This window comes from Pristis pectinata, chromosome 1 (assembly GCF_009764475.1).
Source record: "Pristis pectinata isolate sPriPec2 chromosome 1, sPriPec2.1.pri, whole genome shotgun sequence".
NCBI lineage: Eukaryota > Metazoa > Chordata > Chondrichthyes > Rhinopristiformes > Pristidae > Pristis > Pristis pectinata.
Genome location: NC_067405.1, coordinates 39,350,491 through 39,372,317, shown reverse-complemented (window position 1 = coordinate 39,372,317; position 21,827 = coordinate 39,350,491). Strand labels below are relative to the sequence as shown.

Here is a 21,827-nt window from a genome sequence, read left to right as displayed (position 1 = left end):
TGTAAAATGACATTTTCTTAGCTTTTTTTCATTTAATCCAATCCTTATTTATCCTTTCCTTATTTACATAGAAACATAGAAAACCAACAGCACAATTCAGGCCCTTCGGCCCACAAAGCTGTGCCAAACATGTCCCTACCTTAGAAATTACTAGGCTTACCCATAGCCCTCTATTCTTCTCAGCTCCATGTACCTATCCAAAAGTCTCTTAAAAGACCTTATCATATCTGCTTCCACCACCGTTGCCGGCAACCCATTCCATGCACTCACCACTCTGAGTAAAAAACTTACCCCTGACATCTCCTCTATACCTACTCCCCAGCACTTTAAACCTATATCCTCTTGTGACAACCATTTCAGCCCTGGGGAAAAGCCTCTGACTATCCACCCGACCAATGCCTCTCATCATCTTATACACCTCTATCAGGTCCCCCCTCATCCTCCTTCACTCCAAGGAGAAAAGGCAGAGTTCTCTCAACCTGCTTTCATAAGGTATGCTTCGCATTCCAGGCAGCATCCTTGTAAATCTCCTCTGCACCCTCACTATGGCTTCCACATCTTTCTGGTAGTGAGGTGACCAGAACTGAGCACAGTACTCCAAGTGGGGTCTGACCAGGGTCCTATATAGCTGCAACAATACCTCTCTGCTCCTAAATTCAATTCCCCGATCGACGAAGGACAATACACCATATGCCTTCTTAACCACAGAGTCAACTTGTGCAGCTGCTTTGAGCATCCTATGGACTTGGACCCCAAGATCCCTCTGATCCTCCACACTGCCAGGAGTCCTACCATTAATACTATACTCTGCCATCATATTTGACCTAGCAAAATGAACCACTTCACACTTATCTTGGTTGAACTGCATCTGCCACTTCTCAGTCCAACTTTGCATCCTATTTATGTCCCACTGTAACCTCTGAAAGCCCTCTATACTATCCACAACACATCCGACCTTTGTGTCATCCGCAAACTTACTAACCCATCCCTCCACTTCCTCATCCAGGTCGTTTATAAAAATCACAAAGAATAAGGGCCAGAACAGGTCCGAGGTACACCACTGGTCACCAACCTCCATGCAGAATATGACCCTTCAACAACCACTCTTTGCCTTCTGTGGGCCAGCCAGTTCTGGATCCACATTGCAATGTCCCCTTGGATCCCATGCCTCCTTACTTTCTCAATAAACCTTGCATGGGGTACCTTATATAATGCCTTGCTGAAATCCATATACACTACATCTACTGCTCTCCCTTCATTGAAGTGTTTAGTCACATCCTCAAAAAATTCAATCAGGCTGGTAAGGCAGGACCTACCCTTGGCAAAGCCATGCTGACTATTCCTAATCATATTATACCTCTCCAAATGTTCATAAATCCTGCCTCTCAGGATCTTCTCCATCAGCTTACCAACTACTGAGGTAAGACTCACCAGTCTATAATTTCCTGGGCTCTCTCTACTCCCTTTCTTGAATAAGGGAACAACATCCGCAAACCTCCAATCTTCTGGAACCTCTCCCATCTCCATTGATAATGCAAAGATCATTGTCAGAGGCTCTGCAATCTCCTCCCTCGCCCTCCACAGCAGCCTGGGGTACATCTCATTCGGTCCCGGCAACTTATTAAACTTGATGCTTTCCAAAAGTTTCAGCACCTCCTCTTTCTTAATAGCTACATGCTCAAGCTTTTCAGCCTACTGCAAGTCCTCACTACAATCACCCAGATCTTTTTCTGTACTGAATACTGATGTAAAGTATTCATTAAATACCTCCGCTATTTCTTCTGGATCCATACACACTTTCCCACTGCTGCACTTGATAGGCCCTATTCTTTTGCATCTTATCCTCTTGCTCTTCACATACTTGTAGAATACCTTGGGGTTTTCCTTAATCCTGTCCGCCAAGGCCTTCTCATGTCCCCTTCTGGTTCTCCTAATTTCCTTCTTAAGCTCCTTCCTGTTAGTCTTATACTCTTCCAGATCTCTAACATACCTAGCTCTCTGTACCTTTTGTAAGCTTTCCTTTTCCTTTTGACTAGATTCATTATAGCCTTTGTACACCATGGTTCCTGTGTCCTTTCGTGACTCCCCTGTCTCATTGGAACATGCCTATGCAGAACTCCACACAAATATCCTCTGAATATTTGCCACATTTCTTCCGTACTTTTCCCTGAGAACACTTGTTCCCAATTTAAGCTTCCAATTTCCTGCCTGAACAGCTCATAATTCCCTTTACTCCAAGTAAATGCCTTTCTAGTCTGTCTGTTCCTATCTCTCCCCAATGCTATTGTAAAGGAAATAGAATTATGATCACTATCTCCAAAATGCTCTCCCACTGAGATATCTGACACCTGACCAGGTTCACTTCCCAATACCAAATCAAGCACAGCCTCTCCTCTTGTAGGCTTATCTACATATTGTGTCAAGAATCCTTCCTGAACACTCCACCCCATCTAAACCCCTCACTGTATGGAGATGCCAATCAATGTTTGGGAAATTAAAATCTCCTATCACAACAACTCTGTTATTATCACACCTTTCTAGGATCTGCTTCCCTATCTGCTCTTGATATCCCTGTTACTATTGGGTGGCCTATAAGAAACACCCAGTAAAGTTATTGACCCCTTCCTGTTCCTAACCTCCACCCACAGAGACTCCGTAGACAGTCCCTCCATGACGTCCACTTTTTCTGCAGCCGTGATGCTATCTCTGATCAACAGTGCCACTCCCCCACCTCTTTTGCCTCCCTCCCTATCCTTTCTGAAACATCTAAAACCCGGCACTTGAAGTAACCATTCCAGTCCCTGAGCCATCCAAGTCTCTGTAATGGCCACCACATGATAGCTCCAAGTATTTATCCAAGCTCCAAGCTCATCCACCTTGTTCACAATACTCCTTGCATTAAAATAGACACATCTCAAACCGGTCTGAGCACGTCCCTTCTCTATCACCTGCCTATCCTCCCTCTCGTACCTACTATTAGCTTTCTCTATTTGAGAGCCAAACACCTCTTCCCCAGTCTCTCCAGTTCAGATCCCACCCCCCCAACAATTCTAGTTTAAACTGCCCCCGGTAGCCTTAGCAAACCTCCCTGCCAGGATATTGGTCCCCTTGGGATTCAAGTGCAACCCGTCCTCTTTGTACAGGTCATACCTGCCCCAAAAGAGGCCCCAATGATCCAGAAATCTGAATCCCTGCCCCTTACTCCAATCCCTCAGCCACACATTTAACCTCATTCTATTCCTATACTCACCGGCAGTAGTCCTGATATTACTACCTTTGAGGTCCTGCTTCTCAACTTCCTTCCTAACTCCCTATCGTCTTTTTTCAGGACCTCATCCCTTTTCCTACCTATGTCATTGGTACCAATATGTACCACGACCTCTGGCTGTTCTCCCTCCCCCTTCAGGATATCTTGGATACGATCTGAAACATCCCGTACCCTAGCACCTGGGAGGCAAACTACCTTCTGAGTTTCTTTCCTGCATCCACAGAATTGCCTGTCTGCCCCCCTAACTATAGACTCCCCTATCACTAATGCCCTCCTCTGTCCTTCCCTACCCTTCTGAGCCACAGGGCCAGGCTCTGTGCCAGAGACACTGCCACTGTTGCTTCCCCCAGGTAGGCTGTCTCCCCAACAGTACTCAAGCAGGAGTACTTATTGTCAAGGGGTACAGCCACAAGGGTACTCTCTAGTACCTGACTATTTCCCTTTCCCCTTCCTGACTGTGACCCACTTGCCTATAACTCCTTTCTATCACTTCCTCATTCTCCCTGACCATACAAAGGTCATCAAGCTGCATCTCCAGTTCCCTAACATGATCCCTCAGGAGCTGCAGTTCGACACACCTGATGCAGATGTAGTCGTCCTGGAGGCTGGAAGACTCCAGGACCTCCCACATCTAACACCCAGCATAGAAAACCGCACTCCAACTACTTCCTTTCCTCAAATCACCTACCTCTCCTCACCCCTTTACGCCTAAGCCCCTTGAGCCAAAGCCCAATCACTCTGGTCCCTCTCACTCCACTGCCCACTCCAAACGCTGCCCGCTGGATATGGCAGTCCACTTTTTAAACTGCCCGTGCGCTACCCACTGACATCACGTGCCTGCGCAGTCCTGCCTCACTATTCCCGATGACAATTAAAAAAACTTAGCTGTTCCGAAGTCCCAAAGCCTGCCAAAACGAAACCTCCAAAGTTTTTTTTTACTAGCTTTTTATTTGTATATCTTTGCCTTATATGACATTGAATTCACTATCTAATCGCACAGTAGTATAATGGTTAGCATAACACTATTACAACGCCAGCAACCAGGGTTCAATTCCAGCCACTAAGGAGTCTGTACGTTCTCCCCGTGTCTGCATGGCTTTCCTCCAGGTGCTCCGGCTTCCTCCCATATTCCAAAGATGTACAAGTTAGAAAGTTGTGGGCATGCTATGTTGGCACCGGAAGCGTAGTGACACTTGTGGGCTGCCCCCAGAACACTACACAGAAGATGCATTTCACTGTGTGTTTCGACGTACATGTGACGAATAGCTATCTTACATTATCTTATCTTATCCTTTTCAGCTCTAACTTTATTTCACAATCCTTACATCTATTAACCTCAGTGTTCACTAAGGTTCCAGAGGCACCATCGCCCTCATTGTTATCAGATTCCACTCCCAACAACTTTGAGGGCAAATAAACACAGAAAATGCTGGAGGTATTCAGGAGGTCAAGTACCAACTGCAGGAGTTTGGAAGTATGAGCTGTAACTGGATTAATACATCTCAGATTCTGAGAGGTCGTGACAGGGGTCATTTTTATTTCAGGTTACCATCATTTGCAAATAACTTTACCATAGAGACATAGAGAAATACAGCATTGTAAAAGGCTCTTCAGCCCATCATTAACCACCCTTTTACACAAATCCTGCATTAATCCCATTTTTTTTTTATTCTTCCCACATTCTCATTAAATCCCCCCCCCCCCCCCAGATTCTACCACTCACCTACACACTAGGAGCAATTTACAGAGGCCATTAACTGACCAACCCACATATCTTTGCGATAAGGGAGGAAACCTGAGCACCCAGAAGAAACACAAGAGGTCAGCGGGAGAACGTGTAAATTCTACACAGACATCAGGACTGATCCCGAATTTCTGGTGCTGTGAGGCAAGAGGCTTTATCCGCTGCGCCACTTTGCTTCGATAGTTTTTTGTGGGCAGAAAAATCTTTTGAGTTTAAGTATGAAGTATGCAAGAACAAGTCTAATCTACAGGGCACGCTATGATTTGCCCCTTCATCAGCTCCTTAGGCATTAAAGTGCAATTAAAGACAGAATATTTAAAGCAGCTTAAGTGATTAATGCACTGTTGAGAAGGTTAGAGGAGACCCATTCAATTTACTGTTCTTCCTATCTGTCTCATGGCAACCTATGGATTGAAATCAGAAGATTAAATGGATTCCTTGAACACTTTTTAAAGTAGATGATGATGAAATAATAATGTTATGTAAAAAGTATGCAATACTGAACAGCCATGTAGTTCAAAAACATTTAAAGATTATACAAGAGAAATTTTGCTGCACAGCTTGTTACTGCTCAACCGAGTGGTAACATTGCATTCTGTAAAAAGTTGACTGGTTTAAGGCATTTGCAATTCCCTTTCCTCCACCATGATGTCCACAGTGCCTCTGTTCCCCATGATTAAGAACTTGCAAAATAGCTCATTTCTCTTCAATCCCCCTCAGGAAAAAATAAAAATCCTTGAACCATAACACAAACAACTACCACTAAAAGGGATAGAAGAAAGTGACTCTGCTTTGGAAGCAGTGCCATAATTTGACGGTTAAGACACTCTGCAGAGTTGGAAAGTAACAATTACCCACTGCAGCATGGTAATCTCTCACAAATTTGTTGAAAATAATGGATATTTAGAGAATAGAAACTATTAACTTTATCAAATTGATGCAGTGGCAGATACAACAAGATATGCTACAATGTCTTGACAACAATAAAATTCCAAGACCTTGTTAGTATGAAATGCTGGGTAAATCCTAATAAGTACTCTAATCTCAGGCCAAATCAAATGATGCTGAACCTACAAATAAGCTTACAATTCAGGAACTATGCAAACTGGCCACATTCAACAGCTGAGCTGCTCCAGGATGAATAACACATTTGTGATAGAGCATGTGATCTAGCGATTCAGATAAACCTTTTGGATAAATGGGTTTTCATACAAGAGTTGGACTCCCCAAAACACAATAAACTAATGTAAATCACCTGCCTAAGACTGGTCTGAGGATGAATTAAAAGGTATGATGTTACACTTCAGTTAAATAGAGGTTCAGAGATAGGATGAAGGAATCTATAAACGAAATATCAAAAGACACCAAAAGGAGAGGATAAGTATGACATGAGTGAGAGAAGTAGGGGAGTAGTAGAGAAGTGTAGAGTGACAGGAGATGGGCGAGGTCTTAAATGAATATTTCTCATCTCTATTTACTGTGGAGAAGGCTATGGAATTAAGGACAATGAATAGTGATGTCTTGTAACATATCCACATTACAAAAGAGGAGGTGCTGGTGGTTTTAAGCATATTAAGCTGGATAAATCCCCAGGGCCTGACCTTCTGTATCCTAGGACATTGTGGGAAGCCAGGGAAGAAATTGCTGGGGACCAGGCAGAGATATTTTCATCATTGTTAGTCAGGGGTAAGGTACTGGAAGACTGGAGGGTAACTAATGTTGTGCCTTTGTTTAAAAAGGGCTGCAAGGACAAGCCAGGGAACTTCTGAATGGTGAGCCGAACATCAATAGTGGAAAAGTTACTGGAGGAGGTTCTGAGGGACGGGATCTACCTGCATTTGGAAAGTCAAGGACTGATTATGGATAGTCAGCATGGCTTTGTGGGTGGGAAAATCATTCTCACAAATTTGACTGAGATTTATTTTGAAGAGGTGACCAAGAGGATTGACAAGGCCAGGGAAATGGATGTTGTCTATATTGACTTTAGCAAGGCCTTTGACAAGGTCCTGCATGGTAGGCTAGTCCGGGATCCAAGGTGAGCTAGCCAGATGGATACAAAGTTGGCATGGTGGAAGGAGTCAGAGTGTGGTAATGGTGGGTTGTTTTTCAGATTGGATGCCAGTGACCATTGATTAGCTGCAGGGATTTATATTAGTGACTTGGAAGAGAATGTAGTTGGCATGTTTAGTAAGTTTGCAGATGACACCTAAACTGGTTGTATGGTAGACCATGAAGAGGATTATCTAAGATTACAATAGGATCTAGATGAACTAGGGAAATAGGCCAAAGAATGGCAGGTGGAATTTAACTTGGACAATTTGGTAACTGTGGAAGTGAATAAGGAGAAGTAGGAATTGGCAAAACTAAGAGTTAGACCCAAGGGTTAAGGGTGGAAACAGAAGCTATTTGTCCTTGGGTATAGCTGCTCTTTGGAGCATATTGTGCTGGGGAAAAAGGGAGGCTTGCAAGAACCTCTGTTAATTAAGTCTGAAATGTCTCTGAAAACTATTGTGGAATATTTAATGAAGTATTGTAAAAATTAATCTGATTAACACTAACCTTGTAATACCAAAGGCAGGATGAGACAAGGGCAGGACCAATTGATATGATCAAGGAAGAAGAGCAAAGACATTGATTAAATTAACACCTCTGTTGCAAAGATATGGGGAAATGATTGAATAAACAAAAGATATGAGGAAATGATTGAATAAACAAAAGATATCTGCTTTGCTTGATCCGGTAAGTATATAAACAGAGGGAAACTGTGCTTGGGCAGAACAGTCTCAGAGACTTTCAGGGCTGTTCTCCTGATTAATCAGGACTGCTCAATAAAGCTTCTCTCTACTACACCGGACTTCTTGATTTTACTTTGCCTCTACTGTAAGTTAAACCAGAGCAGGACTTACACAGTAAATGGTAGGGCCCTAAAGAGAGTTGTAGATCAGAGAGACCTAGGGGTACAGATACATAGTTCCCTGAAAGTGGCAACACATTGACAAGGCGGTGAAGGTGGTGTTTGGCAGGCTTGCCTTCCTCAGTCAGTGCATTGAGTACAGGAACTGGGACGTCATGTTACAACTGTACAAGTTGTTTGTGAGACCACACTTGGAGTATCGTGTGCAGTTTGGGTCGCCCAGCTACAGGAATGATGTCATTAAGCTGGAAAGGGTGCAGAAAAGATTCATGAGGATGTTACCGAGACTGAAGGGCTTGAGTTATAAAGAGAGGCTGGATAGGCTGGGACATTTTCCTTGGAGCATAGGAGGTCGAGGGGTGACCTCATAGAGATGATATAAAATCATGAAAGGCATAGATAAGGTGAATGGTTACAGTCTATTTTCCAGGGTAGGGGAGTCTAAAACTAGAGGGCATAGGTCTAAGGTGAGCAGGGAAAGATTCAAAAGGAACCTGAGGGGCAACTTTTTCCACACAGAGACTTGTGAGTATATGGAATGAGCTGCCAGTGGAAGATGTAGAGGCAAATATATTTACAACGTGTAAAAGACAGGTACATGGAGAGGAAAGGTTTAGAGGGACATGGTCAAATGCAGGCAAATGGGACTAGCTCAGGTAGGCAAATTGCTTGGCATGGAAAAGTTAGACTGAAGGACATGTTTCCATGCTGTATAACCCTATAAATCTAGGACTCTCAGTGTAAAGGTCACTAAATAGGACAATTTGTGCAAATAAATAATGGAAAATACTTGGATTGTTAACAGAAATGAAAGAGAAAGCAGAATGCGTGGAAATAGATTTGCATCTGTGACAGGTAATGGAGCCAATGGTCATAGGACAGCACGGGGGAAAGGGGAAAATGCAACAGATCTACTGGTTGTCAATACATTTGTGGCTTTGAGAAAAGTAGTGGTTGAGATACTCCTACTTACTCTCATGGTGAAATATACTGTAGATAATCCACAAAGGAAAACAATGGACAGAAAATAGAAAATGAACTTGCATTCATATGGGAATATCGCCTAACTCATATTTATTCATAAACAATGAATTACATTGACAAGTTATGCTTGTTCCTATTTAACCAATAGCAACTGTTATCTTCAACACAGGAAAATGTTGATCTTTAAAAAGAGAGCCGAAGATAATTATTGCTGCAATTAATTTGAACGAGCTAAAAATATCCAAAAGGAAATTTACATCAGAGGAGATTACAATGCTCATATTACATAGCAGCTTTCTTACAAGTAATCTTATATTGACCTACCAGAGCCCGATCCATTTGTCAGATTTGTGGAAACATCCTCCCTTGCTGTAAAATGGCTCAAACCAGGGCCTTCATCGTCATGCCTTGTGTTCACACAGGCAGGATATTGTCTCCAGAAGGTATACACTGTCACCAACAGAGCCAAGCACAAGAACCCCACGAGTGAAATTACTATAGCTGCCAGTTTCGTGGGTCTCCAGCTCGATTCACTATGATGTTTTTCTTTCAAAAAAGAGAAAACAGCTTTTAAGGATCTTTTTAATATATGCTAAATATAACCTTTAAGGTACCAATCATTCTTATTAATTAAAACAACAGGAAGTCCAAACACAGACTCTTGATTTCCAATGTCATTACAATCATTGAATTCACCATTATCTTTTTTAATTTTCACTTAAGATCAGATCTGTTCATTATCACTTTGATGTTTATTTTTGCTCGTTATGTGCAAACTGGCTACATGACTTCTTTTATATCAACCGTGTTTACACTTCAAAATTACTTCATTGATTTTAAATCACTGAAAATTCTGAGGTCATAAAAGATTCTATGCAAATCATTTTTCCTTTAAAACTAGTTTTGCCATACTGTTTCTGCTAACAAAAAGTTACCAAAGTTTATTTATTTTACACTGTGACCAAATACGAAAAAAATGAGAAACTGCATTGTCATAGTGTCCTTCAGTACATTGCGATGTTCCAACTATTTCACAATTATTTGAGAACAATGACCAGATCCAGGTATGATTTCATAATTTCTATACAATATCAGTGATAACATATAGTTTGCAGCTTTTTCTGTGATCATGACTGCCCTCCAGTGGTTCAGTTGATTTAAAATTTTCCATAACACAGCATTGCATAATTCTGAACAGTGAAAATAATTACCACAATGACATTCATTCAAATTGATTTATTTCCAGGTAAGATTAAGCCTGGCTTGTGTACCCATATTTATTTCAAGTGAAAGCTGCAAAAGTGCAAGATTGGCAGCACAGTGGCCCAGCTAGTACAGCAGCTGCCTCGCAGCTTCAGCGACTTGGGTTCGATCCCAACTTTTGGTGCTGTCGGTGTGGATTTTGTCCCTGTGACCATGTGGGCTTCCCGAGTACTCTGGTTTCTTTCCACATCCCAAAGGCGTTCACGTTGTGGGTTAATTTTCTGCTGTAAATTGCCCATGGTGTGTGGATGAGGAATTGAATCTGGGGAGTCAATGGGAATGTTGGGAAAATAAAACGGGATCAATGGAGGATTAGTAATGAATGGGTGCTTGATGAATGTATGAATATGGTCTTGGGAATGAAGGGCATGTTTTCACGCTGCATGATTAAATGACTTTCTGTGCTTCAAGTGGGAGGCTTTTAGAGTGTGATATCAAAAGTCCAGGAGCAGCATGCTCCTGTTAGGGTGAAGGGTAAACCTCGCAAGTTTAGGGAACCCTGGCTGTCGAGAGATATTGAGGTCAAGAAAAAGAAGGAAGCATACATTGTGTCCAGGAGGTCGGGGATGACTGAATCCAGTGACGACTATAAAATGATTAAGAATACTCTCGAGGGAAATCAGAAGGGCAAAGAGAGGATATGAGATGGATCTGGCAGGTAAGGTTAAGAAAAATCCCAAGAAATTCTATAGCTATATTAAGAGTAAAAGGGTGGCCAGGGAGAGAGTAGGTCCCGAGAGTTCAGCAGGGCTGCCTACATCTTGAGCAGCAGGATATAGGTGAGATTTTTAACGAATATTTCTTCTCGGTGTTAACTGAGGAGAAAAATCATGGTTGCTCAAGAGATAGGGAAACTAGTGGAGATGTTCTGGAGAACATTCATATTACCAGAGAGCAAGTACTTACAGCGCTTTAAGATGGATAAAAAATGCCCAGGGCCTGACCGAGTGCACCCTAAGGATTCTGTGGGAGGCTAGAGAAGAAATTGCAGAGGACCTTGCGGAGACTTTTGCTTCATCATTACCCACTGGTGAAGTTCCCAAATACTGGAAGGTGGCTAATGTTGATCCGTTGTTTAAGAAGGGTAGCAAGGACAAGCCAGGGAACTACAGGTTGGTCAGCCTGACATCAGTAGTGGGGAAGTTACTGGAGGAAATTCTGAGGGTCAGGATCTACCAGCATTTGGATAGACAAAGTCCGATTAAAATGAGTCAGCATGCTGTGTGGAAAGTCGTGTTTGACGAACCTTAGAGATTTTTGAAGAGGTAGCCAAAAAGGCAGATGAGGGTAGGGCAGTGGATGTTGTCTATTTGGACTTCAGCAAGATCTTCAGATTATCATCCAGAGGGAAGTATAAGGATGTGCATGAGACCTTTGTGAGATACAGGTCAGTTTTTCAGACTACAGCAACACGCCACGTTGGCCTTGATGTCAGGGTTGGTTCGCAGTGAACGGAGTGCTGCAAGTTCGGGGGGCAGGGGAGGGGTGGGGAGGAGGGGGTGGCTGGAATGAGTAAGGGAAGTGAAAGAGTCAAGGTGGTCAATGTCACTTTAGCACTTAGCATTGAATAAATCTAGAGAGGATAAGAGACTGGGGACGGTTCAATTGGATCAGGAGTTCTGGAGATGGGAGGAAGGGTGCGCAGTCAGGTGTGAAGACTCCTGTCTAAAAATATTCAGTAAGGCTTTTGACAAGGTTCCACATGGCAGGCTGGTCCAAAAGGTTAGAGCCTATGGGATCCAAGGCAAGTTGGCAAATTGGATCCAAAGCTGGTATGGTAATAGGAGGGCAGGGGTTGATGGTGGAGGGTTACTTTAGTGATTGGAAATCTGTGACATACTTAAATGTTTTGAATGTGAATGTAACAGCAACGTAGCACAATAACATGAAAGTTGGTGGTGTTGTTGACAGTGATGAGAATAGTTCTCAGCTACAGGAGGGCATTGATCAGTTGGTAAGATGGGCAGAGCAATGGTAGATGGAATTCGATCCTGATAAGTGCAAATTGATGTGCAAGTGGGTAAGGTGGTGAAGAAGACATATGGGATACTTGCCTTCATTAGCCAGGGCATGGAATAGAAGAGCAGGAAGGTTATGGTACAACATTATTTAACGTCGGTTAGAACACATCTGGAGTTGTGTACAGTTGTGATCACCTCACTATAGGAAGTATGTAATTGCAATGGAGAGGGTACAGAGGAGATTCACATGGATGTGGCATGGGATGGAATGGTTCAGTTATGAGAAGAGATTGGATAGACTTTTTTTCCCCTTTGGGGCAGAGGAGGCTGAGAGGGCACCTGACACAGGTATACCAAATTATAAGGGGCGTAGGTAGAAAGAAACCCTTCTGCAGAGGGCGTCTATAAAACCTAAGGGGACAGGTGTCAATTAAGGGATAAGGGGCTTTGAGGGGTCTGAAGAAGAAACTTTTAATCTTTTAGGGTGGTTGGAATCTGGAATGTACTGCCGAGGCAGGGTTCTTTCACCGTTTTGTATCGAAGCAAGCACTTGAATTGTCAAGGCGTACAGGTCTACTGACTAAGTGCTAGTAAATGGGGTGAGTATAAATACATAACTGACAATCAGCATGGACATGTTGGGCTGAAGGTCCTGTTTCTGTGTAGCATGATGCTTCGACTGTACGACTTTATGAATGGACACAGAGGCGGGGGCTGCAGTTAAAGAGTTTAAAATTACATTGGGCTTGGAATTCATTAAGATGAGGATGTTATCAGGGCAAAACTGTGTTTGGGATCTGAGAGGGGAAGATCAGAAGGAATGGTGAAAACATAGTAGGGGGTCACACCAGGGGGATAGATGGGGTCAAAGGTAACAAATGGGTTACAAGTTCAGTGCAGTTGATGTGTTCTACATGGACTTTAGTAAGGTCTTTGACAAGGCCCCAAATGTGAGACTAGTCAAAAAAGTTACAAGCCATGGGATCCAGGACAAATTGGCAAATTGGACCTAAAACTGGCATGGTGGTAGGAGGCAGTGTGTGATGCTGGGGGGTTATTTTTGTGATTAGACGTCCGTGACCAGTGGTGCGTCACAGGGATCAGTGTTGGGACCCTTACTGTTCGTCATATAGATTAACAATTTATTTCCGAATGTAATAGCTATGACTAGTAAGTTTGCAGATGAAGTGATAATTGCTGATGCTGCTGAGAGTGAGGAGGATAGTCTTAGGTAACAGAATAATATTGATCAGTCAGTAAAATGGGCAGAGCAATGGCAGATGGAATTTAATCCTGATCAGTGAGAGTTGATACAGTTGGCAGGACTAATACAGGATGTATATACACAATAAATTGTAGGGCCTTAGGGAGATCATTGAAGGACTTGGGAAATGAGGAATGTCTACGAGATGGCATTTTAGAGCAGCTTGTAGTTGAGCCCTCTAGGGAAATGGTAATTCTGGATTTGGTGTTTTGCAATGAACCAGATTTGATTAGGGAGATTAAGGTATAGGATCCTTTAGGAGGCAGTGATCATAATATGATAAAATTCACCCTGCAGTTTGAGAGGGAGAAGCTAAAATCGGATGTATCAGTATTACAGTTGAGTACAGGTAACTACAGAGGCATGAGAGAGGAGCTGACCAAAGTTGATTGGAAGGGGACCCTAGCAGGGATGATGGTAGAGCAGCAATGGCAGGAGTTTCTGGGAGTAATTCAAAAGACACAGGATCATTTCATCCCAAAGAAGCAGCAGCATTCTAAAAGGGAGGATGAGGCAAACGTGGCTGACAAGGGAAGTCAAAGACAGCATAAAAGCAAAAAGAGAGGGCATACAATATTGCAAAAATTAGTGGGAAGCTAGAGGATTGGGAAGCTTTTAAAAACCAAGAGAAAGCAACTAAAAAAGCAATAAGGGGAAATATTAAGGTAAGCTAGGCAATAATAAGAAAGAGTATACCAAAGACTTCTCAGATATATAAAGAGTAAAAGAGGCAAGAGTGGACATCAGACCACTGAAAATGACACTATCGTAGTAGCAGCAATGGAGAACAAAGAAATGGCGAATGAACTGAGAAGTATTTTACATCAGTCTTCACTGTGGACGACACCAGTAATATGCCAGAAGTTCTAGAGAGTCAAGGGGCAGAAGTGAATATAGTCGCTATTACTAAGGAGAAGGTGCTTGGGAAACTGAAAGGCTGGAAGGTGGATAAGTCACCTGGACTGGATGGACTACACCCCAGGGTTCTGAAAGAGGTAGCTGAAGAGATTGTAGAGGCATTAGTAGTGATCTTCCAAGATTCAGGCATGGTTCCAGAGGACTGGAAAATCGCAAACGTCATTCCACTCTTTAAGAAGATAGGGAGGCAAAAGACAGGAAATTATAGGCCAGTTGGCCTGACTTCAGTGGTTGGTAAGGTTTTAGAGTCCATTATTAAGGATGAGATTTCAGGGTACTTGGAAGCACATGATAAAATAGGCTGAAGTCAGCATGGTTTGCTAAAGGGGAGATCTTGCCTGACAAATCTGTTGGAAGTCTTTAAGGAAATAGCAAGCAGGATAGACAAAGGAGAGTCAGTGGATGTTGTTTACTTGGATTTTCGGAAGGCCCTTGACAAGGTGCCACACGAGGCAACTAAACAAGATAGGAGCCCATGGTATTACAGGAAAGGTACTAGCCTGGATAGAAGATTGGCTGACTGGCAGAAGGCAGAGAGTGGGACTAAAGAGGGCTTTTTCTGGTTGGCTGCTGGTGACTAGTGGTGTTCTGCAGGGGTCAGTGTTGGGTCCGCCACTTTTCACGTTATATGTTAATGATTTGGATGATGGAATTTGTGGCCAAGTTTGCAGATGATACAAAGATAGGTGGAGGGGCAGGTAGTGTTGAGGAAGCAGGGAGTCTGCAGAAGGACTTGGACAGGTTGGGAGAATGGGCAAAGAAGTGACAGATGGAATACAGCACAGGGAAGTGTATGGTCATGCGCTTTGGTGGAAGGAATAAAGGCGTAGACTATTTTCTAAACAGGGAGCGAATTCAGAAATTGAGATGCAAAGGGACTTGGGAGTCCTAGTGCAGGATTCCCTAAAGGTTAACTTGCAGGTTGAGTCGGAGGTAAGGAAGGCAAATGCAATGTAAGGTGTTGGTCAGACCGCATTTGGAGTACTGTGAGCAGTTTTGGGCCCCATATCTAAGGAAGGATGTGCTGGTGTTGGAGAGGGTCCAGAGGAGATTTACAAGAATGATCCCAGGCATGAAAGCCTTAACGTATGGGAAGCGTTTGATGGCTCTGGGCCTCTACTCGCTGGAGTTTAGAAGGATGAGGGGGGGATCTCAGTGAAACCTACCAAATATTGAAAGGCCTGGATAGAGTGGACTGGAGAGGATGTTTCCACTAGCGGGAAAGTCTAGCACCAGAGAACACAGGCTCAGAACAGAAGGATATCCCTTTGGAACAGAGATGAGGAGGAATTTCTTTAGCCAGAGGGTGGTGAATCTGTGGAATTCATTGCCACAGACAGCTGTGGAGACCAAATAATTGGGTACATTTAAAGCAGAGTTTGATAGGTTCTTGATTAGTAAGGGCGTCAAAGGTTACGGGGAGAAGGCGGGAGAATGGGGTTGAGAGGAAAAAAATAAATCAGCCGTGATCGAATGGTGGAGCAGATTCGATGGGCCAAGTGGCCTAATTCTGCTCCTACATCTTATGGCCTGCTTATGGATATTGCCAGGACTTGAGCTTTAGGGAGAGGTGGCTAGACTAGGTCATTACTCCTTGGAACGCAGGAGAATGATGGGTGATCTTATGGAAATTTATAAAATCATGAGGGGAATAGATAAGGTGGATCAATATGGTAGCAGTCTTATCCCCAGGGTAGGGGAGTCCAAAACTACAGGGCAGAGATTTAGGGTGAGAGAGGAAAGATTTAGCAGTGATCTGAGGGCAAACTTTTTCATGCAGAGGGTGGTGAGTGTATGGAATGAGCTGCTAGAGGAAGTGGTTGAGGCAAGTACAATAGTACCATTTAAGAAGCACTTGGATAGGCACATGGAGGGGCAGGGCTTAGAGGGATATGGGCCAAATGCAGGAAATTGGGACTAGATGGGTGAGCACCGTGGATGGCATGGACTCATTGGGCCAAAGGGCCTGTATCCATGCTGCATTGCTCTATGACTCTAAAATCGATAGATTACTGGTTCGGTGTATCTGTTTTAAAATTACTGACCTGAAATTTGCTATTGCCAGGACAGAGAAATAGGAAGCAATCACTATCATTACACTGTAAAACTAATATCAGATTTTTTATGTTTGTAATCATGAAGTTAAAACCAGAAAATTGCAGCTGTCACTATTACATTCGTCCACATAGTGCATTATTGCAGCCTTTGTAAATAATTAGTATAGAATCAGTGATGTCATAAAGTCATACAGCATGGAAACAGGCCCTTTGGCCCAACCGGTCCATGCCAACAAAGATTCCCATCTCTGCTAGTCCCATTTTGGCCCATGTCCCTCCAAAGCTTTCCTATCCATGTCCCTTTTAAATGTTATTAATGTACCTGTCTCAACCACTTCCTCTGGCAGCTCATTCTATATAGTGACCATACTCTGGGTGAAAATGTTGGGCCTCCTATTAAATCTCTCCTCTCTCACCTTCAACCTATACCCTCTAGTTCTTGATCCCCCAACCCTGGGCAAAAGACTGCACATTATCCCCATCTATGCCCCTCATGATATTATATACAACTATAAGATCACCTCTCATTCACTTATGCTCCAATGAAAAAAGTCCCAACCTGCTCAACCTCTCTCCATAACTCATTCTTTTGAGTCCTGGCAACATCCTCATAAATCTCCTCTACACAACCTCGTATATCCTCTCTGTGATGCAATTTGATATTAGTGCCAACAGTTTTCTTTTTATTAATGCACTATCCTTACTGTAACAACCAATGAATATGTTTAGCCTTGTTGCAAGGGGCCTAAATAAGTCTGTGATCAGCATAATTATCAACAAGGTCACTCCATGGTTCTGAGAAACTAAATTATATTCATGTCATTCCTCAAAATGATTTAAAATTGTATTGTTTTTATATTTTATCTTTGCAATAAGCCCATTCCAACCTTTATTTTATTTTCTGTAAAAGGTGCCTTTCAATTGTGTTTGCTCTGTGTGAGAATCCTTTAATGCAATCAATACCATCAAGCTGGCTGAGCAGAAACTATGGCAAGGCATCATGGATCCTGAAAGCTGACACCTGATTGCCAATCCTGGTTGAAAAGGAGTTTGTGCCACAGAATCAATTTAATCTTGACTAGCATTCTTAGGACATTATAGTCTTCATTTTCTGACCAAAATTAGAAGAGCTCCAGACTTACAAATGTGAGCCTCCTACAGAATGAAATTGGAGAAGCTCCAGTTCTCCCGAGACTGTGCTATTTAAAGGGCCAACACTGTTTGCTTTGTTGTCATGGAAACAGTCATTTCCTAAGAGTTCAAATATAACCTTGCACGTTTGCCATGACTGCTTTCCCAGTCAGGGTCATGGTCACTTTCTGCTTCCTGTGCTCAAGATCATTCCAAGCTGCTGCTGATATCTGTCACGTCTCAGAATCTGGTGCTCACTGCATCAGGAAGGTCACCCAAACTCCACACAAAAAGAGGCTTTCACCTGTGTTTCCTTCAGCAGAAAAAGTGGGCTGAGTTATCTGCATTGCATGCTTCCCCAAAGTGCAGGCATTCTTTTCCTTACAGAGATCCGTCTGCAACCTTATATCAGTAGGTCCTGGCTGCAGCTCTGGCTGATCTCCTAGACCTCTTTTCCCAAAGAACTTGTGTCCTGCAGTCATTGTCCTTCACCAAACTCCAGGTACCTTTGAACTGCTGGAAGCGTTCTTCCACCCCCTCCCATCAAAGTGACCACCATTCATTCAGTAGTAATGCTCCTCTAAAGCTGGGAGTGTTGCTCATATTGCAGTTTGTCCCTTTAGGAGCTAGATGCAAAGATTGCACCTGGTGGAACGCATGCTGACAAAATTGTGAAAACTTCCAATGATTAGAACATCTTTCTGGAACTGACAACCTCAATTTCAAGGCAGCACTCTATAGGGAACACTGCAAAGCAGCAGAGAGGCAACTCTCAAACATTTCCAACTGAAACATAAGAATCACAGTAGACTATGTAGTTCCTTGGATCAGTCCTGCAAATTAAGTAAGATCATGTAGAAATAAAATCATGCTAATTAATATCTGACAAAATGATTTTTAAATTTAGGAATAAGATGTAATGAATGTACCTTTCGGCAATGGTAGCTGTGGATATATATCATTGCAATAATTGGTGTCACAGCAGACAGTTTTGGAAATGTTTTTTGCACTGGCACAGAGAAAAGGTCTGTCTGCTGGAATCATTTCTTGTCGATGTACACAGGTCTTCCAGTGTTCCACTTTTCCATGTGAAAGAATGGTTAAAGCTAAACAAACTCCATCTGTTTCGCAAGTGTGGTTTTCACTCACACAGCTGGTGCAATAGCATTTCAGACCTAAAACAATGAAAATTAACAGACATTGTAACATAAGTGGACAAAGGATTCAGAGAAATAGGCCAACTAGCAATGTTCCATACAGAGGTAGTGCCTTATGCCATAAGTTCAAGACAACCCCTTTAAATTCAACTCCATGTAATTTCCTGAGAAAGGTGACAACCCAAGGCTTCTTTGGTGTGGGTTGGGATTGGTTAGGGAAGAAAAATGGAAGTTCTTCTCTAAATGTCCCTCACCTCGTTCCCTGCCCTTGCTCCCTAATCAAAACCACTTCGTGAAACCATTTTTAATGAAACAAAGTACTACTTCAGAGTGCAACATGAAATGTTAGGCAAGAACAACAGAACTCGCATAAGCATTAGATGAAGAATTATGGAGTGTGCAGGATTATCCATCGACCTTACCCTGGCTTTATATTCAGGAATTAAGATTTGATCTTGATATCAATTCTGGGGGCACCATGTTAAATGGACTTGGACAATCTCAATCCAGTCCATAAAGGAATGGACTTGCAACAGGAGAAGCAGAAAGTTAAGCACAGGAAAGAACTTGAAATTGAGCCCAAAATATAATCCAGGGACATAATGCTACCAGTAAATTCTATTGGTGAGAATCAGCACGGAACAAGGAATGAATTTCTTTTACCTGTAAAACTGAACTTGGATTCCTGTTGAATACAAACCAGCTCCTGGATTCTGAATAAGAAATTTGAAGGAGTTAAATCAGTCATGGAAATCAGACTGCAAGTGAGCCAACTGAATGGAGGTAGAGTACAGACAACCTGTCCAGGAAATGTGTGACTGAGGTAAGAAGCTTTGGTAGGGTACTGTGGGCCCAAACTCTGAAGTTATCCAATTGCCAAAGAGGGGCAAAAATTAAGAAAATTCATTAGAAATGGCATTGAATTTTCACTAGCAATAGAAGAGCCTCAGAAAATTGTGAGTGGGAGGAGAAAGAGGGAGACACATACTATGACACAACTTGGAGACTAAAAAATGCTGACTGACTGTCTTCTTTCCCCAGATGAAAACAACAACAAACAGAAAAAAGGGGGACAATTAAAGGTTTTCAAAAAGTGCACCACTAATTGCCCCTCATGACCATTCTACAACCACCAAAGGTGCACAACCTAGTGCTGCCTTGTTGTTGCTATGCATTTAAAGTACACAAAAAGGGCTGCAGGTAATCTTCTGGCAGATGACAGTAATCATAATACCCCCATCATAATGAATTATCAATTAACATTTTTTCTTTTTATATAAGGGTCATAATACATATTTTGCTATAAACTCGTGCATCAAATGTTAGATACTTATTAATGTGGATCTGTATATCCATTGTTACTGTTTGAAGCATGGCTTAATGGCCTTTTGCGCATAAACATTTGGAAATGAGCAACCTACCATACTAATTGAATCAAGGATGGGCAACAGTTTGTGGAAAAAAAAACAGAGCAAAAAGCTCAGTTTTTGGCAACTGCTCTTCTTGGATGATACTGTGTTTACCTCTAATTCATCTGTTAAACTGCAGAACAAGACGAACACATTTTCTTATGCATGCACCAAATCCAGCATGGTAATCAATGTCAAGGAAATAGTAATCATTCAATGGAAAGAGCCAACAAAATTTCAAATCAAGTTGTACTTACCAATAACTTACTCAATTTGCTCTTTGGCTCCAGAGCGCCTTGCATCTTTGACCCAAAGATGGAAACAAAACCAGTTTTGTAAGTGATTAAATATATATGCCCTTGATATCAACATAAAATCTGACCAACTATGAAACCAAGGAATATAGGAATCCAAGTAAAACTAATGTTATTTGGGATCAGGAGGCAGGTTGGAGGAGTGATGGAAATGATTAGGAACTCTTCATTGGCTGACATCATTTGTAGCACAAAAGAAAGATGCTTGTGGATATTGGAGGCTAATTATCTCATCCTCAGGACATTATTGCAAGTGTCCTCCAGAGCAGCGCGTTAGGCTCGTGTACTGCCAGCTGATTTATTAGTATGTTTAAGTATAATTCCCTGCATTTTCTTTCAGTTTTAAGCTTTACCAGTTTTATGTTAAGTTTTTAGTGCACAGTTTTGTTTTGCAAATGTTCTTGCTAATGGAGGGTGTGCAATAAAGGCTTACTAGACTGGACTGACACACGAGGAAATTGGGTCATCCAATGCGTCAGTCCAGCCAACCCAGTCAGGCCAACATTTACTGAATCAGGAGGCTCTCATAGAAAAGTATAAATTTCTAGCAAGACCAGATACAAGGAGGACTTTCCTGATGGCTGGAGCATCCAGAACTAGAGCCCACAGCCTCAGGATATAGGGTATTCCATTTAAACAGAAATCAGAAGAAATTTGAAATAAGAGCAAAAAGTGCTGGAAATACAGAGCAGGTCAGGCAGCATCTGTGGAAAGAGAAACTTAACATTTCAGGTCCAGGACCCTTCATTGTGAGTTCTGATTTCAGATTTCCATCATCTGCAGTACTTCTGATTTTCATCAGGAGAAATATCCTCACCTGGACACCATGAACCTGTTGAAAGCTCTACTACAGTAGGCAGTAGATATCATCATTAAATAAATTCAAGAAAGATGTGGATGTGTTTCTTAAAATGTGACCCAAAGCAGTAGTGTTGCAAATGGGATTGTTTAGGCAAGTACGAATGTTAAAGCAAGCAAAGCATGTTCAGTGGACAGGACAGGCAGGGGCTAGACAGGGAGGGAGGCAGGTCTGAGAGAATAAACTGCATTTATTTTCATGCAATAAGTTTGACAGGTAAGGCAGAGGAACATGGGACTGGAATATTATAACCATAAAAGAAACAAGTTTGAGAGAGGGGCAGTACTGACAGTTCAATTTCTGGGCACACATGCTACAGACATGATCAAGGAGAAGGTAAGAGAGGAGAGGGAGTTGCATTTTTGATTAGGGAGAACATCACAGCTGTGCTTAGGGAGAATATTCTTGGGGGAATCATCCAGTGAGGCTATATGGGTGGAACTTAAAAATAAGGGGATGATCACTTTGCTGACACTGTATTATGGGCCCTCCAATAGTCCATTGGAACTAGAGGAGTAGATGTGTGAGATGAACGCAGGTAGCTGTAAGGATAGTAGGGTTGTAATAGTAAGTGATTTCAACTT

General features: G+C 42.4%; 1 protein-coding gene across 1 annotated transcript in view; it reads right to left on the bottom strand.

Moving 5' to 3' along the window:
- LOC127577223 (TGF-beta receptor type-1) overlaps nucleotides 1–17,986 on the bottom strand; it is a 57,669-nt gene extending 39,683 nt beyond the window's left edge. The window contains exons 1-3 of the mRNA XM_052028222.1: nucleotides 17,763–17,986; nucleotides 9,235–9,303; nucleotides 8,900–8,916 (exon numbers count right to left, since the gene is read on the bottom strand). Of these exons, the coding sequence (XP_051884182.1) occupies nucleotides 8,900–8,916; nucleotides 9,235–9,303; nucleotides 17,763–17,986 (310 nt within the window). The remainder of the gene's footprint in view (nucleotides 1–8,899; nucleotides 8,917–9,234; nucleotides 9,304–17,762) is intronic.
- Nucleotides 17,987–21,827: the final 3,841 nt, after the last annotated feature.